The sequence below is a fragment of the Schistocerca americana genome, chromosome 2, assembly GCF_021461395.2.
Source record: "Schistocerca americana isolate TAMUIC-IGC-003095 chromosome 2, iqSchAmer2.1, whole genome shotgun sequence".
In the NCBI taxonomy this organism is placed as follows: domain Eukaryota; kingdom Metazoa; phylum Arthropoda; class Insecta; order Orthoptera; family Acrididae; genus Schistocerca; species Schistocerca americana.
In genome coordinates this window covers 648,123,478-648,143,635 of record NC_060120.1, presented here as the reverse complement: position 1 = coordinate 648,143,635, position 20,158 = coordinate 648,123,478, and the positions used below count along the sequence as shown (strand labels likewise).

The 20,158-nt window shown below is 47.5% G+C and overlaps 1 protein-coding gene across 1 annotated transcript in view; it reads left to right on the top strand.

Annotated features, from left to right (window-relative positions):
- The first annotated feature begins 263 nt into the window (after positions 1-263).
- The window catches only part of LOC124594275 (kinesin-like protein KIF19), a 458,271-nt gene continuing 438,376 nt past the window's right edge, over positions 264-20,158 (top strand). Inside the window, exon 1 of the mRNA XM_047132640.1 lies at positions 264-710. Coding sequence (XP_046988596.1) covers positions 264-710 — 447 coding nt within the window. The remainder of the gene's footprint in view (positions 711-20,158) is intronic.

Genomic DNA, 20,158 nt, shown 5'->3' with positions numbered 1-20,158 from the left:
ATAGGTTGTCACTGCTGTATTGCAATGTGCTACAGCTATGTTTAAATTATTTTATTACTATACTAGCCAAAATAATTACATAGCATGGCAGAGAACTGAGGTAAGAAAAGTAAAAGCATAAGAAAACCGGCAACGTACATAAGCTAGGATGGATGCAACCCGCAATGTTCATCCTCTTTTAGTTCATGTCCATACGACTAGAGGCGCTGCTATCGGTCTGTGGTTCCCTCTTTTACCACGGGAGTTGCGCTGCTCCATTGTTGATGTTCTGTGGATCGTGCAAGTGGCCCCGTCTACACGGCAGAAGCCGGCGGAACCGGTGCGTCACGGGTAATGTTGCAAGCTCGCACGTCCCGTGCAGAACGTGCTTCAGCGGCGGCGGTGCCTCGGTGTTGCAGACGGTGGTGCTGGAGGACGCGCAGAGCGGCCAGCCGCGGCAGTCGCAGCCGCAGGCGCAGGGCGCGGCGGAGCGCGGCTACACGTTCGACCGCGTGCTGGGCGAGCAGGCGACGCAGCAGCACGTGTTCGAGGCGACGGTGGCGCCGCTGGTGGGCGACGTGCTCCGCGGCTACCACGCCGCCGTGTTCGCGTACGGCGCCACCGGCTCCGGCAAGACGCACACCATGCTGGGCCGGCCGGCCAGCCCCGGCATCATGGTGCGCGCGCTCGACCAGCTCTTCCAGGGCGTCGCCAGGGACGCCGCCTACTCCGTGAGTACCCGTCGCGGGCCCGTCGCACTCAGCGCATCTGTTACTGTTTCTCATTATGATGCCTGAATGTGCAGCACGAATGCCAACTGTGGTTCTGCTGTAAAGGAGACCGCATATAGGACACTAGGGCGACCTATTTTTGAGTACTGTTCGAGTGTTTGGGATATGCGCCATGTCGGATTAAAGGAACACCTTGAAGCAGTTCAGAGGCGCGCTGCTAAATTTGTTACCGGTAGGTTAGGGAAAAAAACCGCATGTGTTACAGGGATAATTCGGGAACTCTGATGGAAATTACTGGAGGGAAGGCAATATTCTTTTCGATGGCAGTATTGAGAAAATTTAGAGAACCAGTTGGTTGGTTGCTTGGTTTAAAAGGGGGGTGGGGAGAGACCAAACTGCTACGTCATCGGTCTCTCGTTCCGATTAAAACAATTCCACAAGGGTTGAAGTAAAATAATAGAGACATACAAAACACAGCTGGAATAAAGGAGAAAACCACAAGAATGACAGAAGGGCAACAAACACTTAACTGGACAAAATCGGACAAGAAAACCACAGAGAGATGCAATAAACATGTAGAAGAGATCAAAATAAGGGAGCAGATTACCATGGCTGGCTGACCATGAGAATAAAAAGGAGAAGCCAGGCACTCTGCAACACCTTAAAACCTCCACCATAAAAGCACCAGGGTGGACACACACAGGGACAAAGGACAAGCACTAAAACTTAGATCAAATGATAAAACCCAACCTCACGAATAAAACGCAAAGCTAATGCTGTTGTTGAGGCATTGTCGCCCAACACCGAAGGTAGGGTGCTGGGAAAGTTGGAAGTCTGCAACAGAGTGGCTAAAAGTGGGCAGTCCAGCAAGAGGTGGACAACCGTTTTTTGTGAGCCACAGTGACAACGAGGTAGGTCCTTGCGATGGAGGAGGTAACCATGCATTAGTCACGTATGGCCAATGCAGAGCTGGCAGAGGACAACTGATTCCCTTTGAGAGGACTGCATGGAAGACTTCCACACATTTGTAGTCTCCATAATGACATGCAGTTTGTTGTGCGTAGTGCTATGCCATTCCATCTCCCAAAGCCTAAAAACCCCGTGGCATAAGACAGAACGCAGGTCAGTTTCGCAGATCCCCATCTCCATAAGCGGTTTCTGCATAGTCTGTTTGGCCAGTCTGTCGCCAAGTTCGTTGCCTGGGATTCCGACATGTTCTAGGGTCCACACAAACATCACTGAACGACGGGACCACTCCAGGGCACAGAAGGACTCCTGAATGAGCGCTACCCAAGGATGGCGAGGGTAGCACTGATTGATAGCTTGTAGGCTGCTCAAGGAGTCTGTACACAGGAGAAATGACTCACCAGGGCATGAGGGGATGTGCTCAAGAGCATGAGGTATGGCCAGCTCTACAGTGAAAATACTGCAGCCATCTGGCAAGGAGTGCTGTTCAGTATGTCCTCCATGAACATACGCAAAGCCTACGTGACCATCAGCCATTCAGCCTTCGGTGTAAACCACTTCATGGCCCCGGTACACGTCCAGAATCGAGAGTAAGTGATAGCGTAGAGCCGCAGCGTTAACGGAGTTCTTAGGGCCTGGTACAAAAGAATCTGCAGCCTAGGTGTACATCGTGGAGGTGTACGTGAATGGACCTCGAGGAGAGGTGGTAACGGGAAGGACTCCTGACAGAAGGGACCAGATCCGAACCATAGTCATAAGCCCTGACCTATTTACGAGTTCCTAACCAGGAGCGAATTTTATTATATCATCTGTCTGCTTTAACAGTTTAGTTTCTTGTGTTTCTGAGCGTAAATTTAATATCTATAGCCACAGTTCTTGCCTTTCCGTTTGTGTCTGAAAGTAAACCGATTTTTGACATATTCAAAGTTCCTAATCAGGGGCGAATTATTTGTTTTCACCTGAGTGCTTCAGTAGTTAGGCTTTTGAAGCTCTGCGAATTATTAGACACAGTTCCTGCGTTTTCGTCAGGGTCTACAGTAGAGTTGCGTAGCACGTGCCGATAGTCAGTTTATCTGCATAGGTTAGTTTTCCACGGTCTTTAGTATGAGCAGGGACTGCGATTGTTGTGTGCGGATGCGAGCCGAGTTGGTGACACTTCGTTCTCAGCTTCAGGTTGTGAAGGCTTCGGTTACACAGCTTGAGGCTGCAGTGGATGGGCACCACTGTTGTGAGCCGGCCGTGGGGATGCAACGGACGTCCAGCACGTCCGAGTCCTCCGATCGGTCCTCGCCAGTAGCCAAACCAGTTACTGCTAACACTGAGGTTGACCCCTCACCTGTGGTCGAGTGGGAGGTCGCCCCGGGGCGAAGCAGGCGGCGAAAGACTTCCCAGGCGGCCGCAAGTTAAGGCCTCCCCGGTTTCTCCGACAAACAGGTTCCAGGTGCTGTCTGTGGCTGACACAGTCCCTGAGCCAGATGCTGTTGCCTGTCCTGTTTCAGAGGAAACCACTCAGCCAGCAAGATCCGGGCAATCACAGAGGGTGGGGTTATTGCTAGTTGGGAGCTCCAACGTTAGGCGCGTTATGGGGCCTCTTAGGGACTTGGCTGACAAGAAGGATAAGAAAACCAATGTACACTCCGTGTGCGTACTGGGTGGAATCATTCCAGATGTGGAAAGGGTCCTGCCGGATGCCATGACGAGCACAGGGTATAGCCAACTGCAGGTGGTTTCTCACGTTGGTACCAATGATGTGTATCACTTTGGATCAGAAGAGATTCTCTCTGGTTTTGAGCGGCTAACAGAAGTGGTAAAGGCTGCCAGCCTTGCTTCCAAGATCAAAGCAGAGATGACCATTTGCAATAGTCGACAGGACCGATCGCGGACCTCTGGTACAGAGCCGAGTAGAGGGTCTGAATCAGAGGCTCAGACGGTTCTGCGACCGTGTAGGCTCCAGATTCCTCGACTTGCGCCAAAGGGTGGTTGGGTTTCGGGTTCCGCTGAATAGGTCAGGCGTCCACTATACGCAGTAGGCGGCTACACGGGTAGCAGGGACTGTATGACGTGGACTGGGAGGTTTTTTAGGTTAGAGGGTCTCGGGAAAACACAATAAGGGCTTCAGTCACAAAGGTTGCAGGCAGAACACAGGAAGAACGTAGATAAAGGAACCATTGGTATAATAGTTGTAAATTTTCGTAGCTGTGTTGGAAAAGTACCAGAGCTCCAAGCGCTAAATAGAAAGCACTGATATCTTTATAGGCACTGAAAACTAGCTGATATAAAAGCTAGCGGATATAAACTCATCCGAAATTTTTGCGAAGAACCTAACAGTGTTCCGAAAGGATAGGCTAAACACGGTTGCCGGTGGCGTGTTTGTTGCTGTCAGAAGTAGTTTAACTTGTCGCGAAATTAAAATAGATGCTTCCTGTCAGTTAGTACGGGCAGAGATCATTGTTGGCAACCGGAATAAAATAATAACTGGATCCTTTTACCGATCTCCCAATTCAGATGATACAGTTGCTGAAAGGTTCAAAGAAAACTTGGGTCTGATTTCAAACACATACCCGACTCATCCCATAATAGTTGGTTGTGACTTTAATTTACCCTCGATATGTTGGCGAAAATGCATGTTTAATTCCGGAGGTACGCATAAAATATCATCCGAAATCGTGCTAAACGCATTCTCTGAAAATTATTTCGAGCAGTTAGTACATGAGCGCACGCGAATAGTGAAAACACACTTGACCTCTTAGCAACAAATAATCCTGAGTTAATAACAAGCATCAAAACTGTTACAGGGATTAGTGAACACAGAGTTGTCGTAGCGAGACTGAATATTGTAATCCCCAAATCCTCCAAAAATAAGCGAAAAATATATCTATTCAAAAAATCAGATAAAAATTCACATGACGTCTTCCTGAGAGACAATCTCCACTCATTACAAATTAATACTGTAAGTGTAGACCAGATGTGACTTGAAGTCAAAGAAATAGTATCGGCAGCAATTGGAAGATTTGTACCAAATAAATTAACAAACGACGGAGCTGAACGTCCTTGGTACACAAAACTGGTTAGAACATTGATGCAGAAACAACGAAACAAACATGCCAAATTTAAACAAACGCAATATCCCCAAGTTTGACGATCTTTTACAAAGCTCGAAATTTAGCGCGGACTTCAATGCGAGATGCCAATATGTTTCCACAACGAAACTTTGTCTCGAAACCTGGCAGAAAATCCAAAGAGGTTCTGGTCGTATGTGAAGTATGTTAGCGGCAAGAAACAATTAATGCCTTCTCTGCGCGATAGCAATGGAGATAATGTCGAAGACAGTACTGCCAAAGCAAAAGTAGTAAACACAGCCTTCCCAAATGCCTTCACAAAAGAAGACGAAGTAAATGTTCCAGAATTCGAATCGAGAACTGCTGCCAACATGAGTAGAAGTAAATATCCTCGGAGTAGTGAAGCAACTTAAATCACTTAATACAAGTAAGTCTTCTAGTCCAGGCTCTATACCAATTACATATCTTTGGGAGTACGCTGATGCATTAACTCCATACATAACAATCAAGAACCGTATCCAAAGACTGTAAAGTTGTACAGGTCACATCAATATTCAAGAAAGTTAGTAGGAGTAATCCACTAAATTACAGCCCATATCGTTAACGTCGGTATGCAGCAGGATTTTGGAACATATTTTGTGTTCAATCATTATGAATTACCTCGAAGAAAACGGTCTATTGACACACAGTCAACATGGGTTTGGAAAACATCGGTCTTGTGATACATAACTGGCTCTTCATTCGCGTGAATTGTTGAGCGCTGTTGACAAGGGATTTCAGATCGATTACGTATTTTTGGATTTCCGGAAGGCTTTTGGCACTGTACCACACTAGCGGCCTGTAGTGAAATTGCGTGCTTATGGAATATCGTCTCAGTTATATGACTGGATTTGTGATTTCCCGTCAGAAAGGTAGTAATTGACGGAAAGTCATCGACTAAAACAGAAGTGATTTCTGGCGTTCCCCAAGGTAGTGTTATAGGCCCTTAGCTGTTCCTTATCTATATAAACGATTTGGGAGACAATCTGAGCAGCCGTCTTAGGTTGTTTACAGATGACGCTGTCGTTTATCGACTAATAAAGTCATCATAAGATCGAAAACAAATAGCAAAAGGATTTAGAAAAGATATCTGAATGGTGCGGAAATTGACAGTTGACCCTAAATAACGAAAAGTGTGAGGTCATCCACATGAGTGCTAAAACGAATTCGTTAAACCTCCGTTACACGATAAATCAGTCTAATCTAAAAGCCGTAAATTCAACTAAATGCCTATTTATTACAATAACGAACTACTTATATTGGAAGGAACAAATAGAAAACGTTGTGGGAAGGCTAACCAAAGACTGCGTTTTATTGGCAGGACACTTAGAAAATGTAACAGATCTACTAAGAAGACTGCCTACATTACGCTTGTCCGTCCGCTTTTAGAATACTGCTGCGCGGTGTGGGATCCTTACCAGATAGGACTGACGGAGTACATCGAAAAAAACCAAAGAAGGGCAGCACGTTTTGTATTATCTGGAAATGTGGGAGAGAGCGTCACAGAAATGATACAGAATTTGGGTTAGACATCATAAAAAGAAAGGCGTTTTTCGTTGCGACGAAATCTTCTCACGAAATTCCAATCACCAACTTTCTCTTCCGAATGCGAAAATATTTTGTTGACACCGACCTACATAGGTAGAAGCGATCACCATGATAAAACAAGGGAAATCAGAGCTTGTAAGGAAAGATATAGGTTTTCGTTCTTTCCGCACGCTGTACGAGATTGGAATAATTAGAGAATTGTGAAGGTAGTTCGATGAACTCTCTGCCAGGCACTTAAATGTGATTTTCAGAGTATCCATGTTGATGTAGATGTAGATGCAGGAGATGAACTGCCATGATTGGGAAAAGGAGACAGTAATTCAAATGCACAGGAGAACTACGAATGTGTACAACGTAACTGGCGAGCAGTTGTGCATTCCTAACCTTCAATGGAGGGACTCCTACCTCCACCAGGACACTGGTCACCGGACTCGTTCTAAAAGCTACCATCGCTAGGCGAACACTACAGTGGTACACTGGGTCGAGTAAATCCAATGCTGAGGGCGCCGCCGAATCATAAACCAGACTCCCATAATCAAAGCGGGATTGAACAAAGGCTCTGTAGAACTGCAGCAACGTCGAGCGATCTGCTCGCCAGTTGGTGTTGCTCTGCCAGCGGAGGGCATTCAGGTGTTGCAAGCACTTCTGCTTAAGCTGACTAGGGTGAGGCAGCCAATTCAATCAGGCGTCGGAAACCAGTCCTAAGAATCGATATGTCTCCACTACGGTGAGTGGATCGTCATTAAGGTAAAGTTCTGGTTCTGGATGAACAGTGCGACGCCGACAGAAATGCATAACACACGACTTCGTGGCTGAAAACTGGAAGCCGTGGGCTAGAGGCCATGACTGGGCCTTGTGAATGGCTCCCTGTAGGCACCGCTCAGCAACACCGGTAGTGGAGGAGCAGTACGAAACGCAGTATTCTTCCGCATACACAGAAAGCGAGACAGACGGCCCTACAGCTGCTGCTAGACCGTTAATAGATACTAAAAATAGAGGGTCACTGAATACGGAGCCTTGCGGAATGCCATTCTCCTGAATATTGGAGGAACTATGGGAGGCACAGACTTTGACATGGAAAGTATGGAGCGACAGCAAGTTTTAATTAAAATTGGGAGTGGGGGCCTGGAGACCCTACTCATACAATGTGACAAGGATATGATGTCGCCAGGTCATGTAGTATGCTTTATGTATGTCAAGAAAGGTGGTAACCAGCTGTTGTCGTCTGGAAAAGGCTGTACAGATGGCAGACTCGAGGGACACAAGATTGTCAGTGGTAGGGCGACCCTTTCGGAAGCCTCCCTGACATGGAGCCAGTAGGCCACGTGACTCCAGGACCCAACCCAATGGCTGACACACTATACGTTCCAGCAGCTTACAAAGAAAGTTGGTGAGGCTGATGGGCTGGTAACTGTCCACATCAAGTGAGTTTTGACCGGGTTTGAGCACCTGAATGACGGTGCCCTCCCGCGACTGCGACGGAAAGATGCCATCACACCAGATCGAGTTGAAGATGACGAAGAGAAGTCGCTTGTAGTCAGACAAGAGATGCTTAAACATCTGAATTTGGATCCAATCCGGCCGAGGAGCTGTGTAAATGGAGCATTATAGAGTTTACTGTGGTGTGTAGTGAACGAGAGGACTTTCCTTTCCATCCACCCTTTGAAGGTGGTGGGAAAGGCTGGGGGGGGGGGGTAGTTCTCCGATGCAGAGACTCAAGCATAGTGCTCAGGAAAGTGCTCGGCAATCGCCAATCGCGTTTGCGCCGGTGGATAACACGCTATTGATGTTAATGCCAGGGATACTTGTTGGGGTCTGGTACCCAAAACGACGTTTGATCTTCTTCCAGACTTGGGAAGGTGACGTGTGGCACCCAATGGTCGACACATACCTCTCACAACACTCCTGTTACCGTCGTTTTATAAGCTGGCGAACTAGGGCACGGAGCCACTTAAGGTTCAAATGGCTCTGAGCACTATGGGACTCAACTGCTGAGGTCATTAGTCCCCTAGAACTTAGAACTAGTTAAACCTATCTAACCTAAGGACATCACAAACATCCATGCCCGAGGCAGGATTCGAACCTGCGACCGTAGCGGTCTTGCGGTTCCAGACTGCAGCGCCTTTAACCGCACGGCCACTTCGGCCGGCGCCACTTAAGGGCTGTTAGGTGCTCTAGGGAAGGGTGCTGCTTATGTGCTGTAGAGCTCGCCGACGCCCTTTGCCTTTAATTGCTTCAGCGACTTCTGGCGACCGCCAACGGACTCTCTTTCGCAAGGGGCACCCTAAAGAACGAGGGATCGCATTTATCGCCGCAGAAACGATCGTTGTAGTGACCTGCTCAACGATAACATCGATGGCACCACGTGGGGGAGATTCAGCGGTGACAGCAGAGGTGAAGGCTTCCCAGTCTGTCTTTTTTAAAGCCCATCTGGGTAGGCGTCCATGGACACGACTCCGGGGGAGTGGCAGGAAGATGGAGAAGTGGTCACTATTACACAGGTCGTCATGTGATCTCCAGTGGATAGATGGGAGAAGGCCAGGACTGCAGACCGAGAGATCAATGGCCGAATATGTGCCATGTGCCACACAGTGTGTGGGGGCACCTGTATTTGAGAGACAGAGGTCGAGATGTGACAGTTAATTTTCGACCTCCCTACATCGGCCAGTAAGCATCGCGCCACCCCACAAGAGGTTATGCGTGTTACAATATCCCAAAAGTAGGAAAGGTTTAGGAAGCTGATCAATCAGTGCAGCCAATACGTTCAGGGGTACTGCACCATCTGGAGGAAGATATATATTGCAGACAGTTATTTCCTGTGTCGTCCTCATCCTGACAGCCACAGCTCCAAGAAGGGTTTGAAGGGGCACAGGTTCACTACATACTTCCAGGTGCCATAGCTCATCCAGGTGGTGGAAAAAGCCGCCGCAGTTCCACTGGAGGATTACGTGATCTGATCGTGAAACTGGTAAGGCATGAAACACTTAATGAGGCAGTCTACGCCTCAGGCTCACTTGCTCCCACCAGATGAATACCTGTGCGATCGACATCTATTGTGTCTGAGGGCCCAGCAAGGTCTTGGTCCTCAGCAGACGCCAGAATCTCCACCTCATCTTCAGCCACAGAACTTGCAGGTAGTGGCAGTGTGGGTGCCACCGCAGTGCCTTGGCTCTTGGGGGTCTTTTTCGTAACAGGTTTCTCTCGCTGCTCCTTAGGTTTGTCTGGCTGGGAGGGTTTCACCGATTTAGTCTCAGGGTCTGAGGAGGTCCGTGAAGCCCTATGACCAGCTGCCTATGGTTGCTTCAGCCACTGGCGGGTGTCAGCTTTGCCACTGGTAGGAACCTGGGAAGGGAGCGACCCAAGAGATCCATTCATGGCGAGAGGAGCCTAAGAAGACTTATGCTTCTTTGGCTGAGAAGTGGGGGCTGATGTCCCCGATAGTTGAGGTGGGGGATGTTGCTCTTGAAGTAGGTTGTGCACGACCTAAAGCGAGGGAAGTGCCCCTCCCCCCCCCTCCCCCAATCAAGGGGGCAGGTGGAATGTGACAGCTGTGAGAGCCAACTGTATGCAGCAGAACGGAAGATGGTAGAACCGTTGTCATAGTGGCAGTGTAGGTTGATGTCATATGCACTGGATGTAGTTTCTCTTATTTTCTCTTAGCCTCAGTGTATGTCAGTCGGTCGAGGGTCTTGTGTTCCATTATTTTTCTTTCTTTCTGGAGAATCCTGCAGACTGGCGACCAAGGCGAATTGTGCTCTCTGCAGGTGACGGAGATTGGATGCGGCGCACAGGGAATCCTGGGATGTGAAGGACGTCCACAATCCCGACAGGTGACTCTGGAAGCACAGCGAGAAGACATATGACCGAACTTTCAGCATTTAAAAAACCGCGCCGTGGGAGGGATACGTGGCTTTACGTCACAGTGGTAGACCATCACCTTGACCTTCTCGGGTAATCTGTCACCCTCAAAGGCTAAGATAAAGGCACCGGCGGCAACATGATTATCCCTCGGACCCCGGAGGATGCGCCAGACGAAATGGGCACCTCGCTGTTCATCATTAGACTGCAAAAGAAGGTCCCTGTGAAATATGATACCCCGGGCCATATTAAAGCTCTTATTGGGCGTGATAGAAACAGAAACATCTCGCAGCTTGTCACAGACGAATAGTGCCCATGACTGGGCAGAGGATGCTGTTTTGATCAAGACTGACCCTGACCGCATTTTGGACGAGACCTCCACCTCCTCAAACTTGCCCTCTACATGCTCTACAAAAAACTGTTTTATTTCTTTAAGTCAGTACCGCCATTAAACTGTCTTTTATTTGCAATTCTACGTTACACGATCATGATTTCGTCTTTACAGTGCCATAATCAAGTGTTTTAATGTTTACAGTGCCTAAGACGTCCTATTTAAAATAGAATATTAGACACATTGTCTAAGGATCAATGTGATAATGGCACTTTAAAGCCGAAATCATGATCGTGTGACGTAAAACTGCAGATAAAAAGCATTCCAATGGTGGTACTGACTTTAAAGAAATATATTATGACTGTGGCCCCACATTATGAAAAAATTATTGAGGTTTCATTGACAAGAAAGTTTCCTCATCAACTCACGTATATATGAAGTACTGGAGAGAATAAGCTTCACTGCCATCCTTAGCCTGGCATTCCTTCCATGGTGTGGCCAGGGGGGGAGGGGGGACGATTTGGGGTCGTAATTCTCAACATTGAAGTTAGACCTTGACTGTTTAGAGACTGCGGGTGTTTGAACACCAGCAAGAGATGACGTACTATGTTTCGTGGCGTGTCATCCAACCTGATGCCATCCACTCCGACCAGGGTCTCTCCCCCCAATGAGCCACCCAGCCGCAGCAAAGGCCACCTGGCAGGATGGCCATTTCCAGGAGTCCCAATGCCTCAGGGTGACAGGCATCTACTCCTTGGAATACGTTGAGAGTTGACGGCGCAGGCATCAGCAGAGCTATCCCTGTGCGGTCAGCTGGCTACAACCACCAGGGTACATGGCGGCCCCACCACAACGCACTGGCTACCGTGCTGAATATCAGGCGCAAACAAGCTAAAAGTCCATTATCGTCAACAGCGCAGAAAGAGATACTGCCCAAAGGATGAAGGAAAATGCACCCAGGAGGGTGACCTCGCCCAACAGCTGGAGGATGAGACAGTTGATTGTGTGTGGGGTGTGTTGTGGTTGACAGGAGAGCCAACCCCGTTTTACTAAAGGAGGCCGAAATGCACGCGTTTTAGCTCACGCAGGATGGCGTGAGGTCTGGAACAGGACAAGGAAATTAGAATTTAGAAAAACGGACGTAGCTGGTGGAATACTTAACTTTAACCCATTAATGATGAACGTTGGTCTTGACGGTACATGATTCACAATATGAATAGTAACTGATAATGGCGCCTTGCTAGGTTGTAGCAAATGACGTAGCTGAAGGCTATGCTAAACTATCGTCTCGGCAAATGAGAACGTAAGTAGGCAGTGAACCATCGCTAGCAAAGTCGTCTGTACAACTGGGGCGAGTGCTAGAAAGTCTCTCTCTAGACCTGCCGTGTGGCGGCGCTCGGTATGCAATCACTGATAGTGGCGACACGCGGGTCCGACGTATGCTAACGAACCGCGGCCGATTTAAAGGCTAAGTGTGGTGTCTGGCGGTGACACCACATTCCTCCCCCGCAAATCGGCGTACTGTTGTGGCATAAGGCTTCCGTCCGCTGTGGGGAGGACCCCATGTTGACGTATGCGACGAGGTGGGGAGCCTAACAACAGGCGAGGCTGTGCCACCCGCACCCTGCCATCCGGACCGCGGGGAGCTATGAAACGCCTGAAAACCTGCTCCAGGGTGCACGCCAACATGCGGTGTATGCGCCCGCAGAGAGACAGGAGGGGCCGAAGGGTCTACCTCCATCGGGCCGGAGCACCCGACGGGCGAAGACGACATACGGTCCAGAGCGGGCAAGAGTTCCATTTCGGAGGACAACTGGTCACAGGAAGCGATCGGCGGCGCGTGACCCAGGGAGGCGCCCGGCGGTTGCAGCGACGCGTCCACTGCGGGCGTCGCCGGCGGGAGAACAGGCGGCGGCGGCGGCGGTGGCGGCGGCGCGTCGCCATAGGGCAAAATGGAAGGCAGCGTCGGTAACACCTGAGGCTGAGGCGAGCCAGTAGATGGGTCCCCAGGGCGCTGACCGGACAGCACCGTCACTGAAAGTAGACGGCGAGCGGAAGATCCCGTGCGACGACAGAGGCGCAGCTGGTTGAGATGCCGGCGCACCTCACCAGAGGCCCCCAAAACCAGATACAAAGCGCGTCCGAGGCAGCGAAGAATGCGCCCTTCGAGCCAACGCCGTGAACCTCGATAGTGGCGATAGTAGACAATGTCACCTGGAGCAAAAGCAGGTGTCTGCCGCTGCACAGGAACCTGATGCGGCGGATGTAGCAAAGACATCAAGGTTCGATGAGGGCGACCGTGGAGCAACTCAGCTGGTGAGAGCGATACGAGGACAAAAAGAGCAATAACGCGTTCTCACGAGAATGCGACTCTTAACTTCAACATCTGTGACTTGAAAGTCCTGACCAATCGTTCAGCGGCACCGTTTGACTGTGGCGAAAACGGCGCGGACGTCAGATGTTGAATACCATTGGCCTTGCAGAATGACTGAAATTTTGCGGACATGAATTGTGGCCCATTGTCAGAAACAATAGTCTGTGGAAGACCTTCAATGCAAAAGATAGCAGATAACGCTTGGATGGTGGCAGATGACGTCGTGGAAGACATCCGGACAACAAAAGGAAAATTACTGAATGAACCTACAACAACCAACCATCGAGCATTCCAGAATGAACAAGCAAAATCGATGTGTAAGCGTTGCCAAGGGGAAGTGGCTTTGGACCATGCAAAGAATTTCCGCGGTGGTGCTGATTGTTCATATTCGTAATCGCGGCATCGATTCCAAACCAAGTACAGTGCTGACGAGCAAGTTGTTTCGTTCCCACTATACCCCAATGTCCGTGGTGGAGAAGCTGTAAGACAGAGGACTGTAACGAACGTGGGACCACGACCCTGGACTGATCATTATCAGAACGCAACAGCAAAACACAACGTCGAACAAAAAGTCTCTCCTTGTGAGCAAAAAATCGGCGATCCAACGGGTCCCCCATCCGTGACTTTGACAAGGGTCATTGCGTAACAACAAAACGCAGAACGGTAGCAAGGACAGGGTCGGCAGCTGTAGCGGTAGCTACACGACGAAAATCAATCGGAAACGATTCGACCACGTCATCGGTTTCCGCATCAATGAACATGCAAGTAAGTTCGAAAGAATCGAATGCCCTATCCTCAGCAACAGGCAAGCGGGACAATGCATCGGCGTTTCCCTGCTTAGCAGTGGACCGATACAAGATATCGTAGCGGTACGGCGAGAGGAAAATAGACCAGCGAATGAATTTCTGCGCTGTACGTGGAGGTACAGGCTTGTTCGGATGAAAAAGCGATGTCAAAGGTTTGTGGTCTGTGATTATGGTAAAGTGACGACCATACAAGAAATCATGAAACTTTGTAACACCAAATACGAGAGCCAATGCATCTTTATCTTTCTCGATCTGTGAATAATTTCTTTGCGCAGCCAAGAGCAATTTGGACGCAAAGGCAATAGGGCGATCGTGCGATCCATCTTTGTGCGCAAGCACAGCACCGATCCCGAAATCCGATGCATCCACCATCAACAAAAGGGGCTTCTGGGGATTGAATGGCGTAAGGCAAGTATTGGAAAGCAATGTCGATTTCAACTGGCGAAAGGCGCGTTCGCATTCCGTCGGCCAGACGAACGGAACACCTTTACGGTGTAAGCGATGAAGTGGAGCTGAAATGGAAGAGGCATGTGGAACTTATCAGTGATAATAGTAGATTTTTCCCAGCACACTCTGTAGCTGCTTCAAATTCTGCGGCGAAGGCAAGACTTGTATGGCACGGAGGTGCTCAGGACTGGGATGTATGCCTTGGGCATTGAGTACATGTCCCAGGTATGGCAAGTCACGAGCAAAAAACACACATTTTTTCCTTCCGCAAGCGAAGACCATTTTCTCTCAAGACCTGAAATAATCTTCTGAGATTGGCTAAATGTTCTTCTTCCGTCTTTCTGGAGATCACAATATCGTCCAGATAGTTTGCTGCAGTAGGGACTGACGCACAAACAGTTTGTAGATATTGCTGAAACAATGCAGGGGCAGATGCACACCCGAATGGCAGTCATTTGAATCGATACAAACCAAGATGCGTGTTAACCACCAAAACGCGCTGGGATTCTTCGTCCATCAGTATTTGCAAGTACGCATCTGCTAGGTCCAACTTCGAAAAATATTTACCCGGGCACAGTTTGTGAAAAAGATCTTCCGGGTGGGGTAAAGGAAAAGTTGCAATCACTGGTTGCGGATTCACTGTTACCTTGAAGTCCACACAAAGTCTCAATTTTCCTGAAGGTTTTGGCAAAATTACTAAGGGTTCAATTACACCTTGAGATTCCAAATCGTGTAATGTTTTTGCGACCTCATCACGCAATGCATGGGGAACATTGCGCACTCTGAAAAATTTCAGTTGCGTGTTTACTTCCAGTTCCAAATGTGTATTATAGTTCTTAGCGAAACCAAGGCCCGGTGCAAAAATGTCTGCAAATTCTTCACATAGACGAGAAACACTGTTGGTAGGCACAGTCTGGTTCACTGATAGGACCTGATTTACTATAGACAAGTTAAACAACTGAAATAAATCGAAACCAAACAAGTTCACTGCAGAAGAAGTACGAAGGACGTAAAATGACACAAGTTTTGTTTGTCCTTTGTATGTTGCAAGAAGGCTGCACCGTCCTAACACACGGATATCTTGACCTGAATAACTAGTTAGCTTCATTTGCAGCACGCAACGGAGGTGTGCCCAGCTGTTTGTACATGTCTTGATTGATCAGTGAAACTGCAGCTCCGGTATCGAGCTGGAATGGTATCACTTTGCCGTTAATGTCCAAGTCTACAAACAGTTTACTGACCTGCTGACGACAAGAGCGACTGTCTCGTGCAACGTGAAATGACACTGGTACATAATCACTTGCGACTTGACGGGATTTCCGGCGATGTCGACGCACACTATTTGTGGGACGAACACAGTCACTGTTAGAGAGAGTGGCACTGAGCAGAGTGGAATGAACTACATGAATTTCCATGGGCGAAGTTTCATGAGCCTGAGTATCCTCGGTTCGAATTCGGCGTGAAGCAAAGGACCTGGAATGGTTGTGAGTTTTCGATCTGAGCTTTTTCTGGCAAACACTTTGAACATATCCTTTTTTATTACAGAAAAAGCAAATAACTTGGCGTGACGGGCAATTCTCACACGAATGTCTAGTAGTGCACCGCGGGCATGATTTTAGCACTGCATTTGTTTGCCGGCGCGGCACACGTGGCTGAGAGCCTGGCGGCAGCGGCGTGGTCGGGCGCGAGGGCTGTTTACTGCTCCGCGCAGCTCGCCCGGTGGGCCGGTTAACCTGACACACGGCTGATGAAGTTTCAAATGATTCCTGAGCAAAGTCAGGTGTGTCCTGCCGATCCAATATGTCCATCACTTGTTGAAGGGGGGATTGACTAGTTTCAAAATCTGTTCCCTTGTATGAACATCAGAAACGTTCTGTGCAATTGCATCACGTACAATAGTATCTGAATAAGGGAGTCCACATTGACACTCAAAAGCACAATTCCTAGTAAGGCCTTGCAAGGTTGCAACCCACTCCCGATTAGTCTGACCTGCCATATGTTTTGTACGAAAGAAGGTATACCTTTACGCAACTACATTGACTGATTCTTTGAAATATGCATCTAATGCAGACAAAATTTCTTCGTAGGACAGAGTTGCTACATCGCGTTAGGGAAATAATTTGACTATCACATGGTACGTGTTCATGCCGACCGAAGACAATAAAAAAGGCTGGCGCTCGTTACCTTGAATTCTGTAGGTGGCGAGATGGAATCCAAATTAGCGTGACCACTCCGTCCAGCTTTCCAGTGCAGCATCAATAGGTCGAAAAGTTGGTGCAACTGCGTGTTGTGGCTGCATTAGCGGTGGAGCGGCTGCTGCCGCATCATTTTGCATAGCACGTTGACCCTGGACGAGCTGTCCAAGGGCATCCAGTAAGGCCTCCGTCTGCTGATTCTGTAAGCGATAAAATTCGGACAGTACATCTGGAGATTGTGGCGAAGCCATTACACAAGTAAATCAGGGCAGTTTAGAGAAGAACACTGTTTTGCCTCGTCGCCAATGTTGTGGTTGGCAGGAGAGCCAACCCCGTTTTACTAAAGGAGGCCGAAATGCACGCGTTTTAGCTCACGCAGGCTGGCGTGAGGTCTGGAACAGGACAAGGAAATTAGAATTTAGAAAAGCAGACGTAGCTGGTGAAATACTTAACTTTAATCCATTAATGATGAACGTCGATCTTGACGGTACATGATCCACAATATGAATAGCAACTGATAATGGCGCCTTGCTAGGTCGTAGCAAATGACGTAGCTAAAGGCTATGCTAAACTATCGTCTCAGCAAATGAGAACGTAAGTAGGCAGTGAACCATCGCTAGCAAAGTCGTCTGTACAACTGGGGCGAGTGCTAGGAAGTCTCTCTCTAGACCTGCCGTGTGGCGGCGCTCGGTCTGCAATCACTGATAGTGGCGACACGCGGGTCCGACGTATACTAACGGACCGCGGCCGATTTAAAGGCTACCACCTAGCAAGTGTGGTGTCTGGCGGTGACACCACAGGGTGCACACAAGTTTTTAGATTAGATGACTCTCCATTCAATCCAGATAACGATAGCTGTAGTAAACCCAGAAGTATCAGAATAAGATCGAAAGAAATGCCTCTCGCAGCTGAGAGTGTGATTTTGGGGAAAATTTAAGTAATTTAAGTAATGGGAAATGGAGGTGGTGTATTTGTCGCAGTAGGCAAGAAACTCAAAGCTTTCGAGATAGAAATTAAAGCTGCAAGTAAGATTGTTTGGGTAAGACGCAGTATCAGGGGTGGGCATAAAATGAAAACTGGATCCTTCTATCGCCCACCAGACTCGTCTCCAGAAGTAACCGAAAACTTTAGACAAAACCTCACTTCATTTGTACAAAAGTTCCTCAGTCATACTGTAATCATCAGCGGAGACTTTAATCACCCAACAATTAATTAGAAAAATTACAGTTTTGTTATTGATGGGCGTGATAAGACATTCTGTGAAACTTGACTAAATGCCTCCTCTGAAAACTACCTAGAACAGATAGATAGGAACCCCACTCATGAAGGAAATATATTGGATCTAATGGCAACAAACAGACCTGACCTCCTTGAGGAAGTCCACATTTAAACTGGTATGAGTGGTCATGACGTGGTTGTGGCAACAGTGATTGCCAAAGTACAAAGGGCAATTAAAACAAGCAGAAAGACATATGTCCAGTAAACTAGATAAAATATTAGCAGTGTAATATTTCAGTGAGGAATTGGAAACATTTAACATAGGGCAGGAGCGTCTGGAGGAACTCCGGCTCCAGTTTAAAAGATAGCTCTGGATAGATATGTACCCAGTAGAAAAGTTCATAATGGGAGGGAACTTCCATGTTGTACAGCCACTGTGAAGAAACTTCCAAAGAAATGAAGAATACTGCATAATAGGTGTAAAACAAAGCGTAGGGCTACACACATTGAAACGCTGAATGTGACACGTTTGGCTGAGAAGAGAGCAATGCGTGGCGCCTTCAGTGACTGCCGTAGCAGAATATTGTCAAGTAATCCTTCAGTGAACCCAAAGAAATTCTGGTCGTATGTAAAGGCTGTTAGTCGCCCAACGTTAGTGTCCAGTCCCTAGCAAAAATTGAGGGTAGCAAAGCGAAAGCCGAGATGCTTAACTCCTTTTTCAAATATTCTTTTACGAAGGAAAATCCAGGAGAATTGCCCCAATTTAATCCTCGTACCACTGAAAAGATAAATGAAATAATATTAGTATTAGTGGTGGTGAGAAATCGTTAAAATTGAAAAAAGCTCCAGGGCCTGATGGAATCCCAGTCAGATTCTATACTGAATTTGCGGCTGAGTTAGCCCCTCTTCTATCTATCGTAGATCCCTCGAGCAAAAAACCGTGCCCAGTTCTTGTAAAAAGATACAGGTCGCACCCGTCAACAAGAAGGGCGGTAGAAGTGACCCACAAAATATCCTTGATATCGATTTGTTGTGCAACCTTAGAATATATTCCGCGCTCAAACTTAATGAGGTATGCCGGCCGGAGTGGCCGAGCGGTTCTAGGCGCTACAGCCTGGAACCGCGTCCGCTACGGTCGCAGGTTTGAATCCTGCCTCGGGCATGGATGTGTGTGATGTCCTTAGGTTAGTTAGGTTTAAGTAGTTCTAAGTTCTAGGGGACTGATGACCTCAGAAGTTAAGTCCCATAGTGCTCAGAGCCATTTGAACCATAATGAGGAATCTTGAACAGAATGACCTCCTCAATGCCAGCTAGTATGGATTTCAAAAACATCGATCATGTGAAACCCAACACGCACTTTTCTCACATGACAAACTGAACACTTTGGATCAAGGCAATCAGACAGACGTTGTATTTCTCGATTTCCAAAAAGCATTTGACTCACTACCACACCCTCGCTTACTGGCAAAAGTACGATCATATGGGGTATCAAGTGAATTTTATGACTAGATTGAGGACTTTTTGGTAGGGAGAACGCAACATGTTATTTTGGATGGAGTGTCATCGTCGTATGTAGAAGTAACTTCGGGGGTGCCCCAGGGAAGTATGTGAAGTGTGTTGGGACCTTTGCTGTTCATGGTGTACATTAATGACCTTGTAGACAATAGTAAAATCAGGCTTCCTGCAGATGAAACAGTTATTTATAATGAAGTACTATTTAAAAGAAGCTGCATAGACATTCAATCAGATCTTGATAAGATTTCAAAGTGATGCAGAGATTGGCAATTTGCTTTAAATGTTCAGAAATGTAAAATTTTTTCACTTCACAAAACGAAAGAACGTAGTATCTTATGATCATAATATCAATGAGTCACTGCTGGAATCTGCCAATTCATACAAATACATGTGTGTAGCACTTTGTAGGGATGTGAAATGGAATGGAATAATCACATAGATTTAGTCATGGGTGAGGCAGCTGGTAGACTTCGGTTTATTGGTAGACTACTGGTGAAGTGTAATCAATCTACAAAGTAGATGGCTTGCAAATCACTCATGCGACCCATCCTAGAATATTGATCAAATGTGTGGGACCCGTACCAGATTGGACTAACGGGGGATATTGGATGCATGCAGATAAGGGCAGGGAGTGTCACTGAGATAATGAGATACTGCATTGGACGACTCTTTGAGATAGACTATTCCGAGGATGTTTATTAACAAAGCTTCAATAACTGGTCTTAAATGATTACGAATATACTACAACCTCCTACGTATCGCTCACATAGGGATCGTGAAGATGAGATCAGAATAATTACCGCACGCACAGAGGCAGTCCGTTTTGCAACCTGCACCATGCAAGTATCGAGCAGTCCTTAGTGGCTCGTCATCACAGTTTTATTTATCTTAAATATCTTTGTGACTAATGCCCTTTTGGCATATTTGTTGTTTTATAAATGACATATAAGTACTGTCAGTCTTTTACGATGATTCCGTACTTATACCCTATCATACGTTTTTAGTCATTATTCTGTGACCATGTTATAAAATATAGATCATTCTTTGTTTTAAATTCTGAAGAAGACACTCCTAGCAGTGTTGAAACCAGGT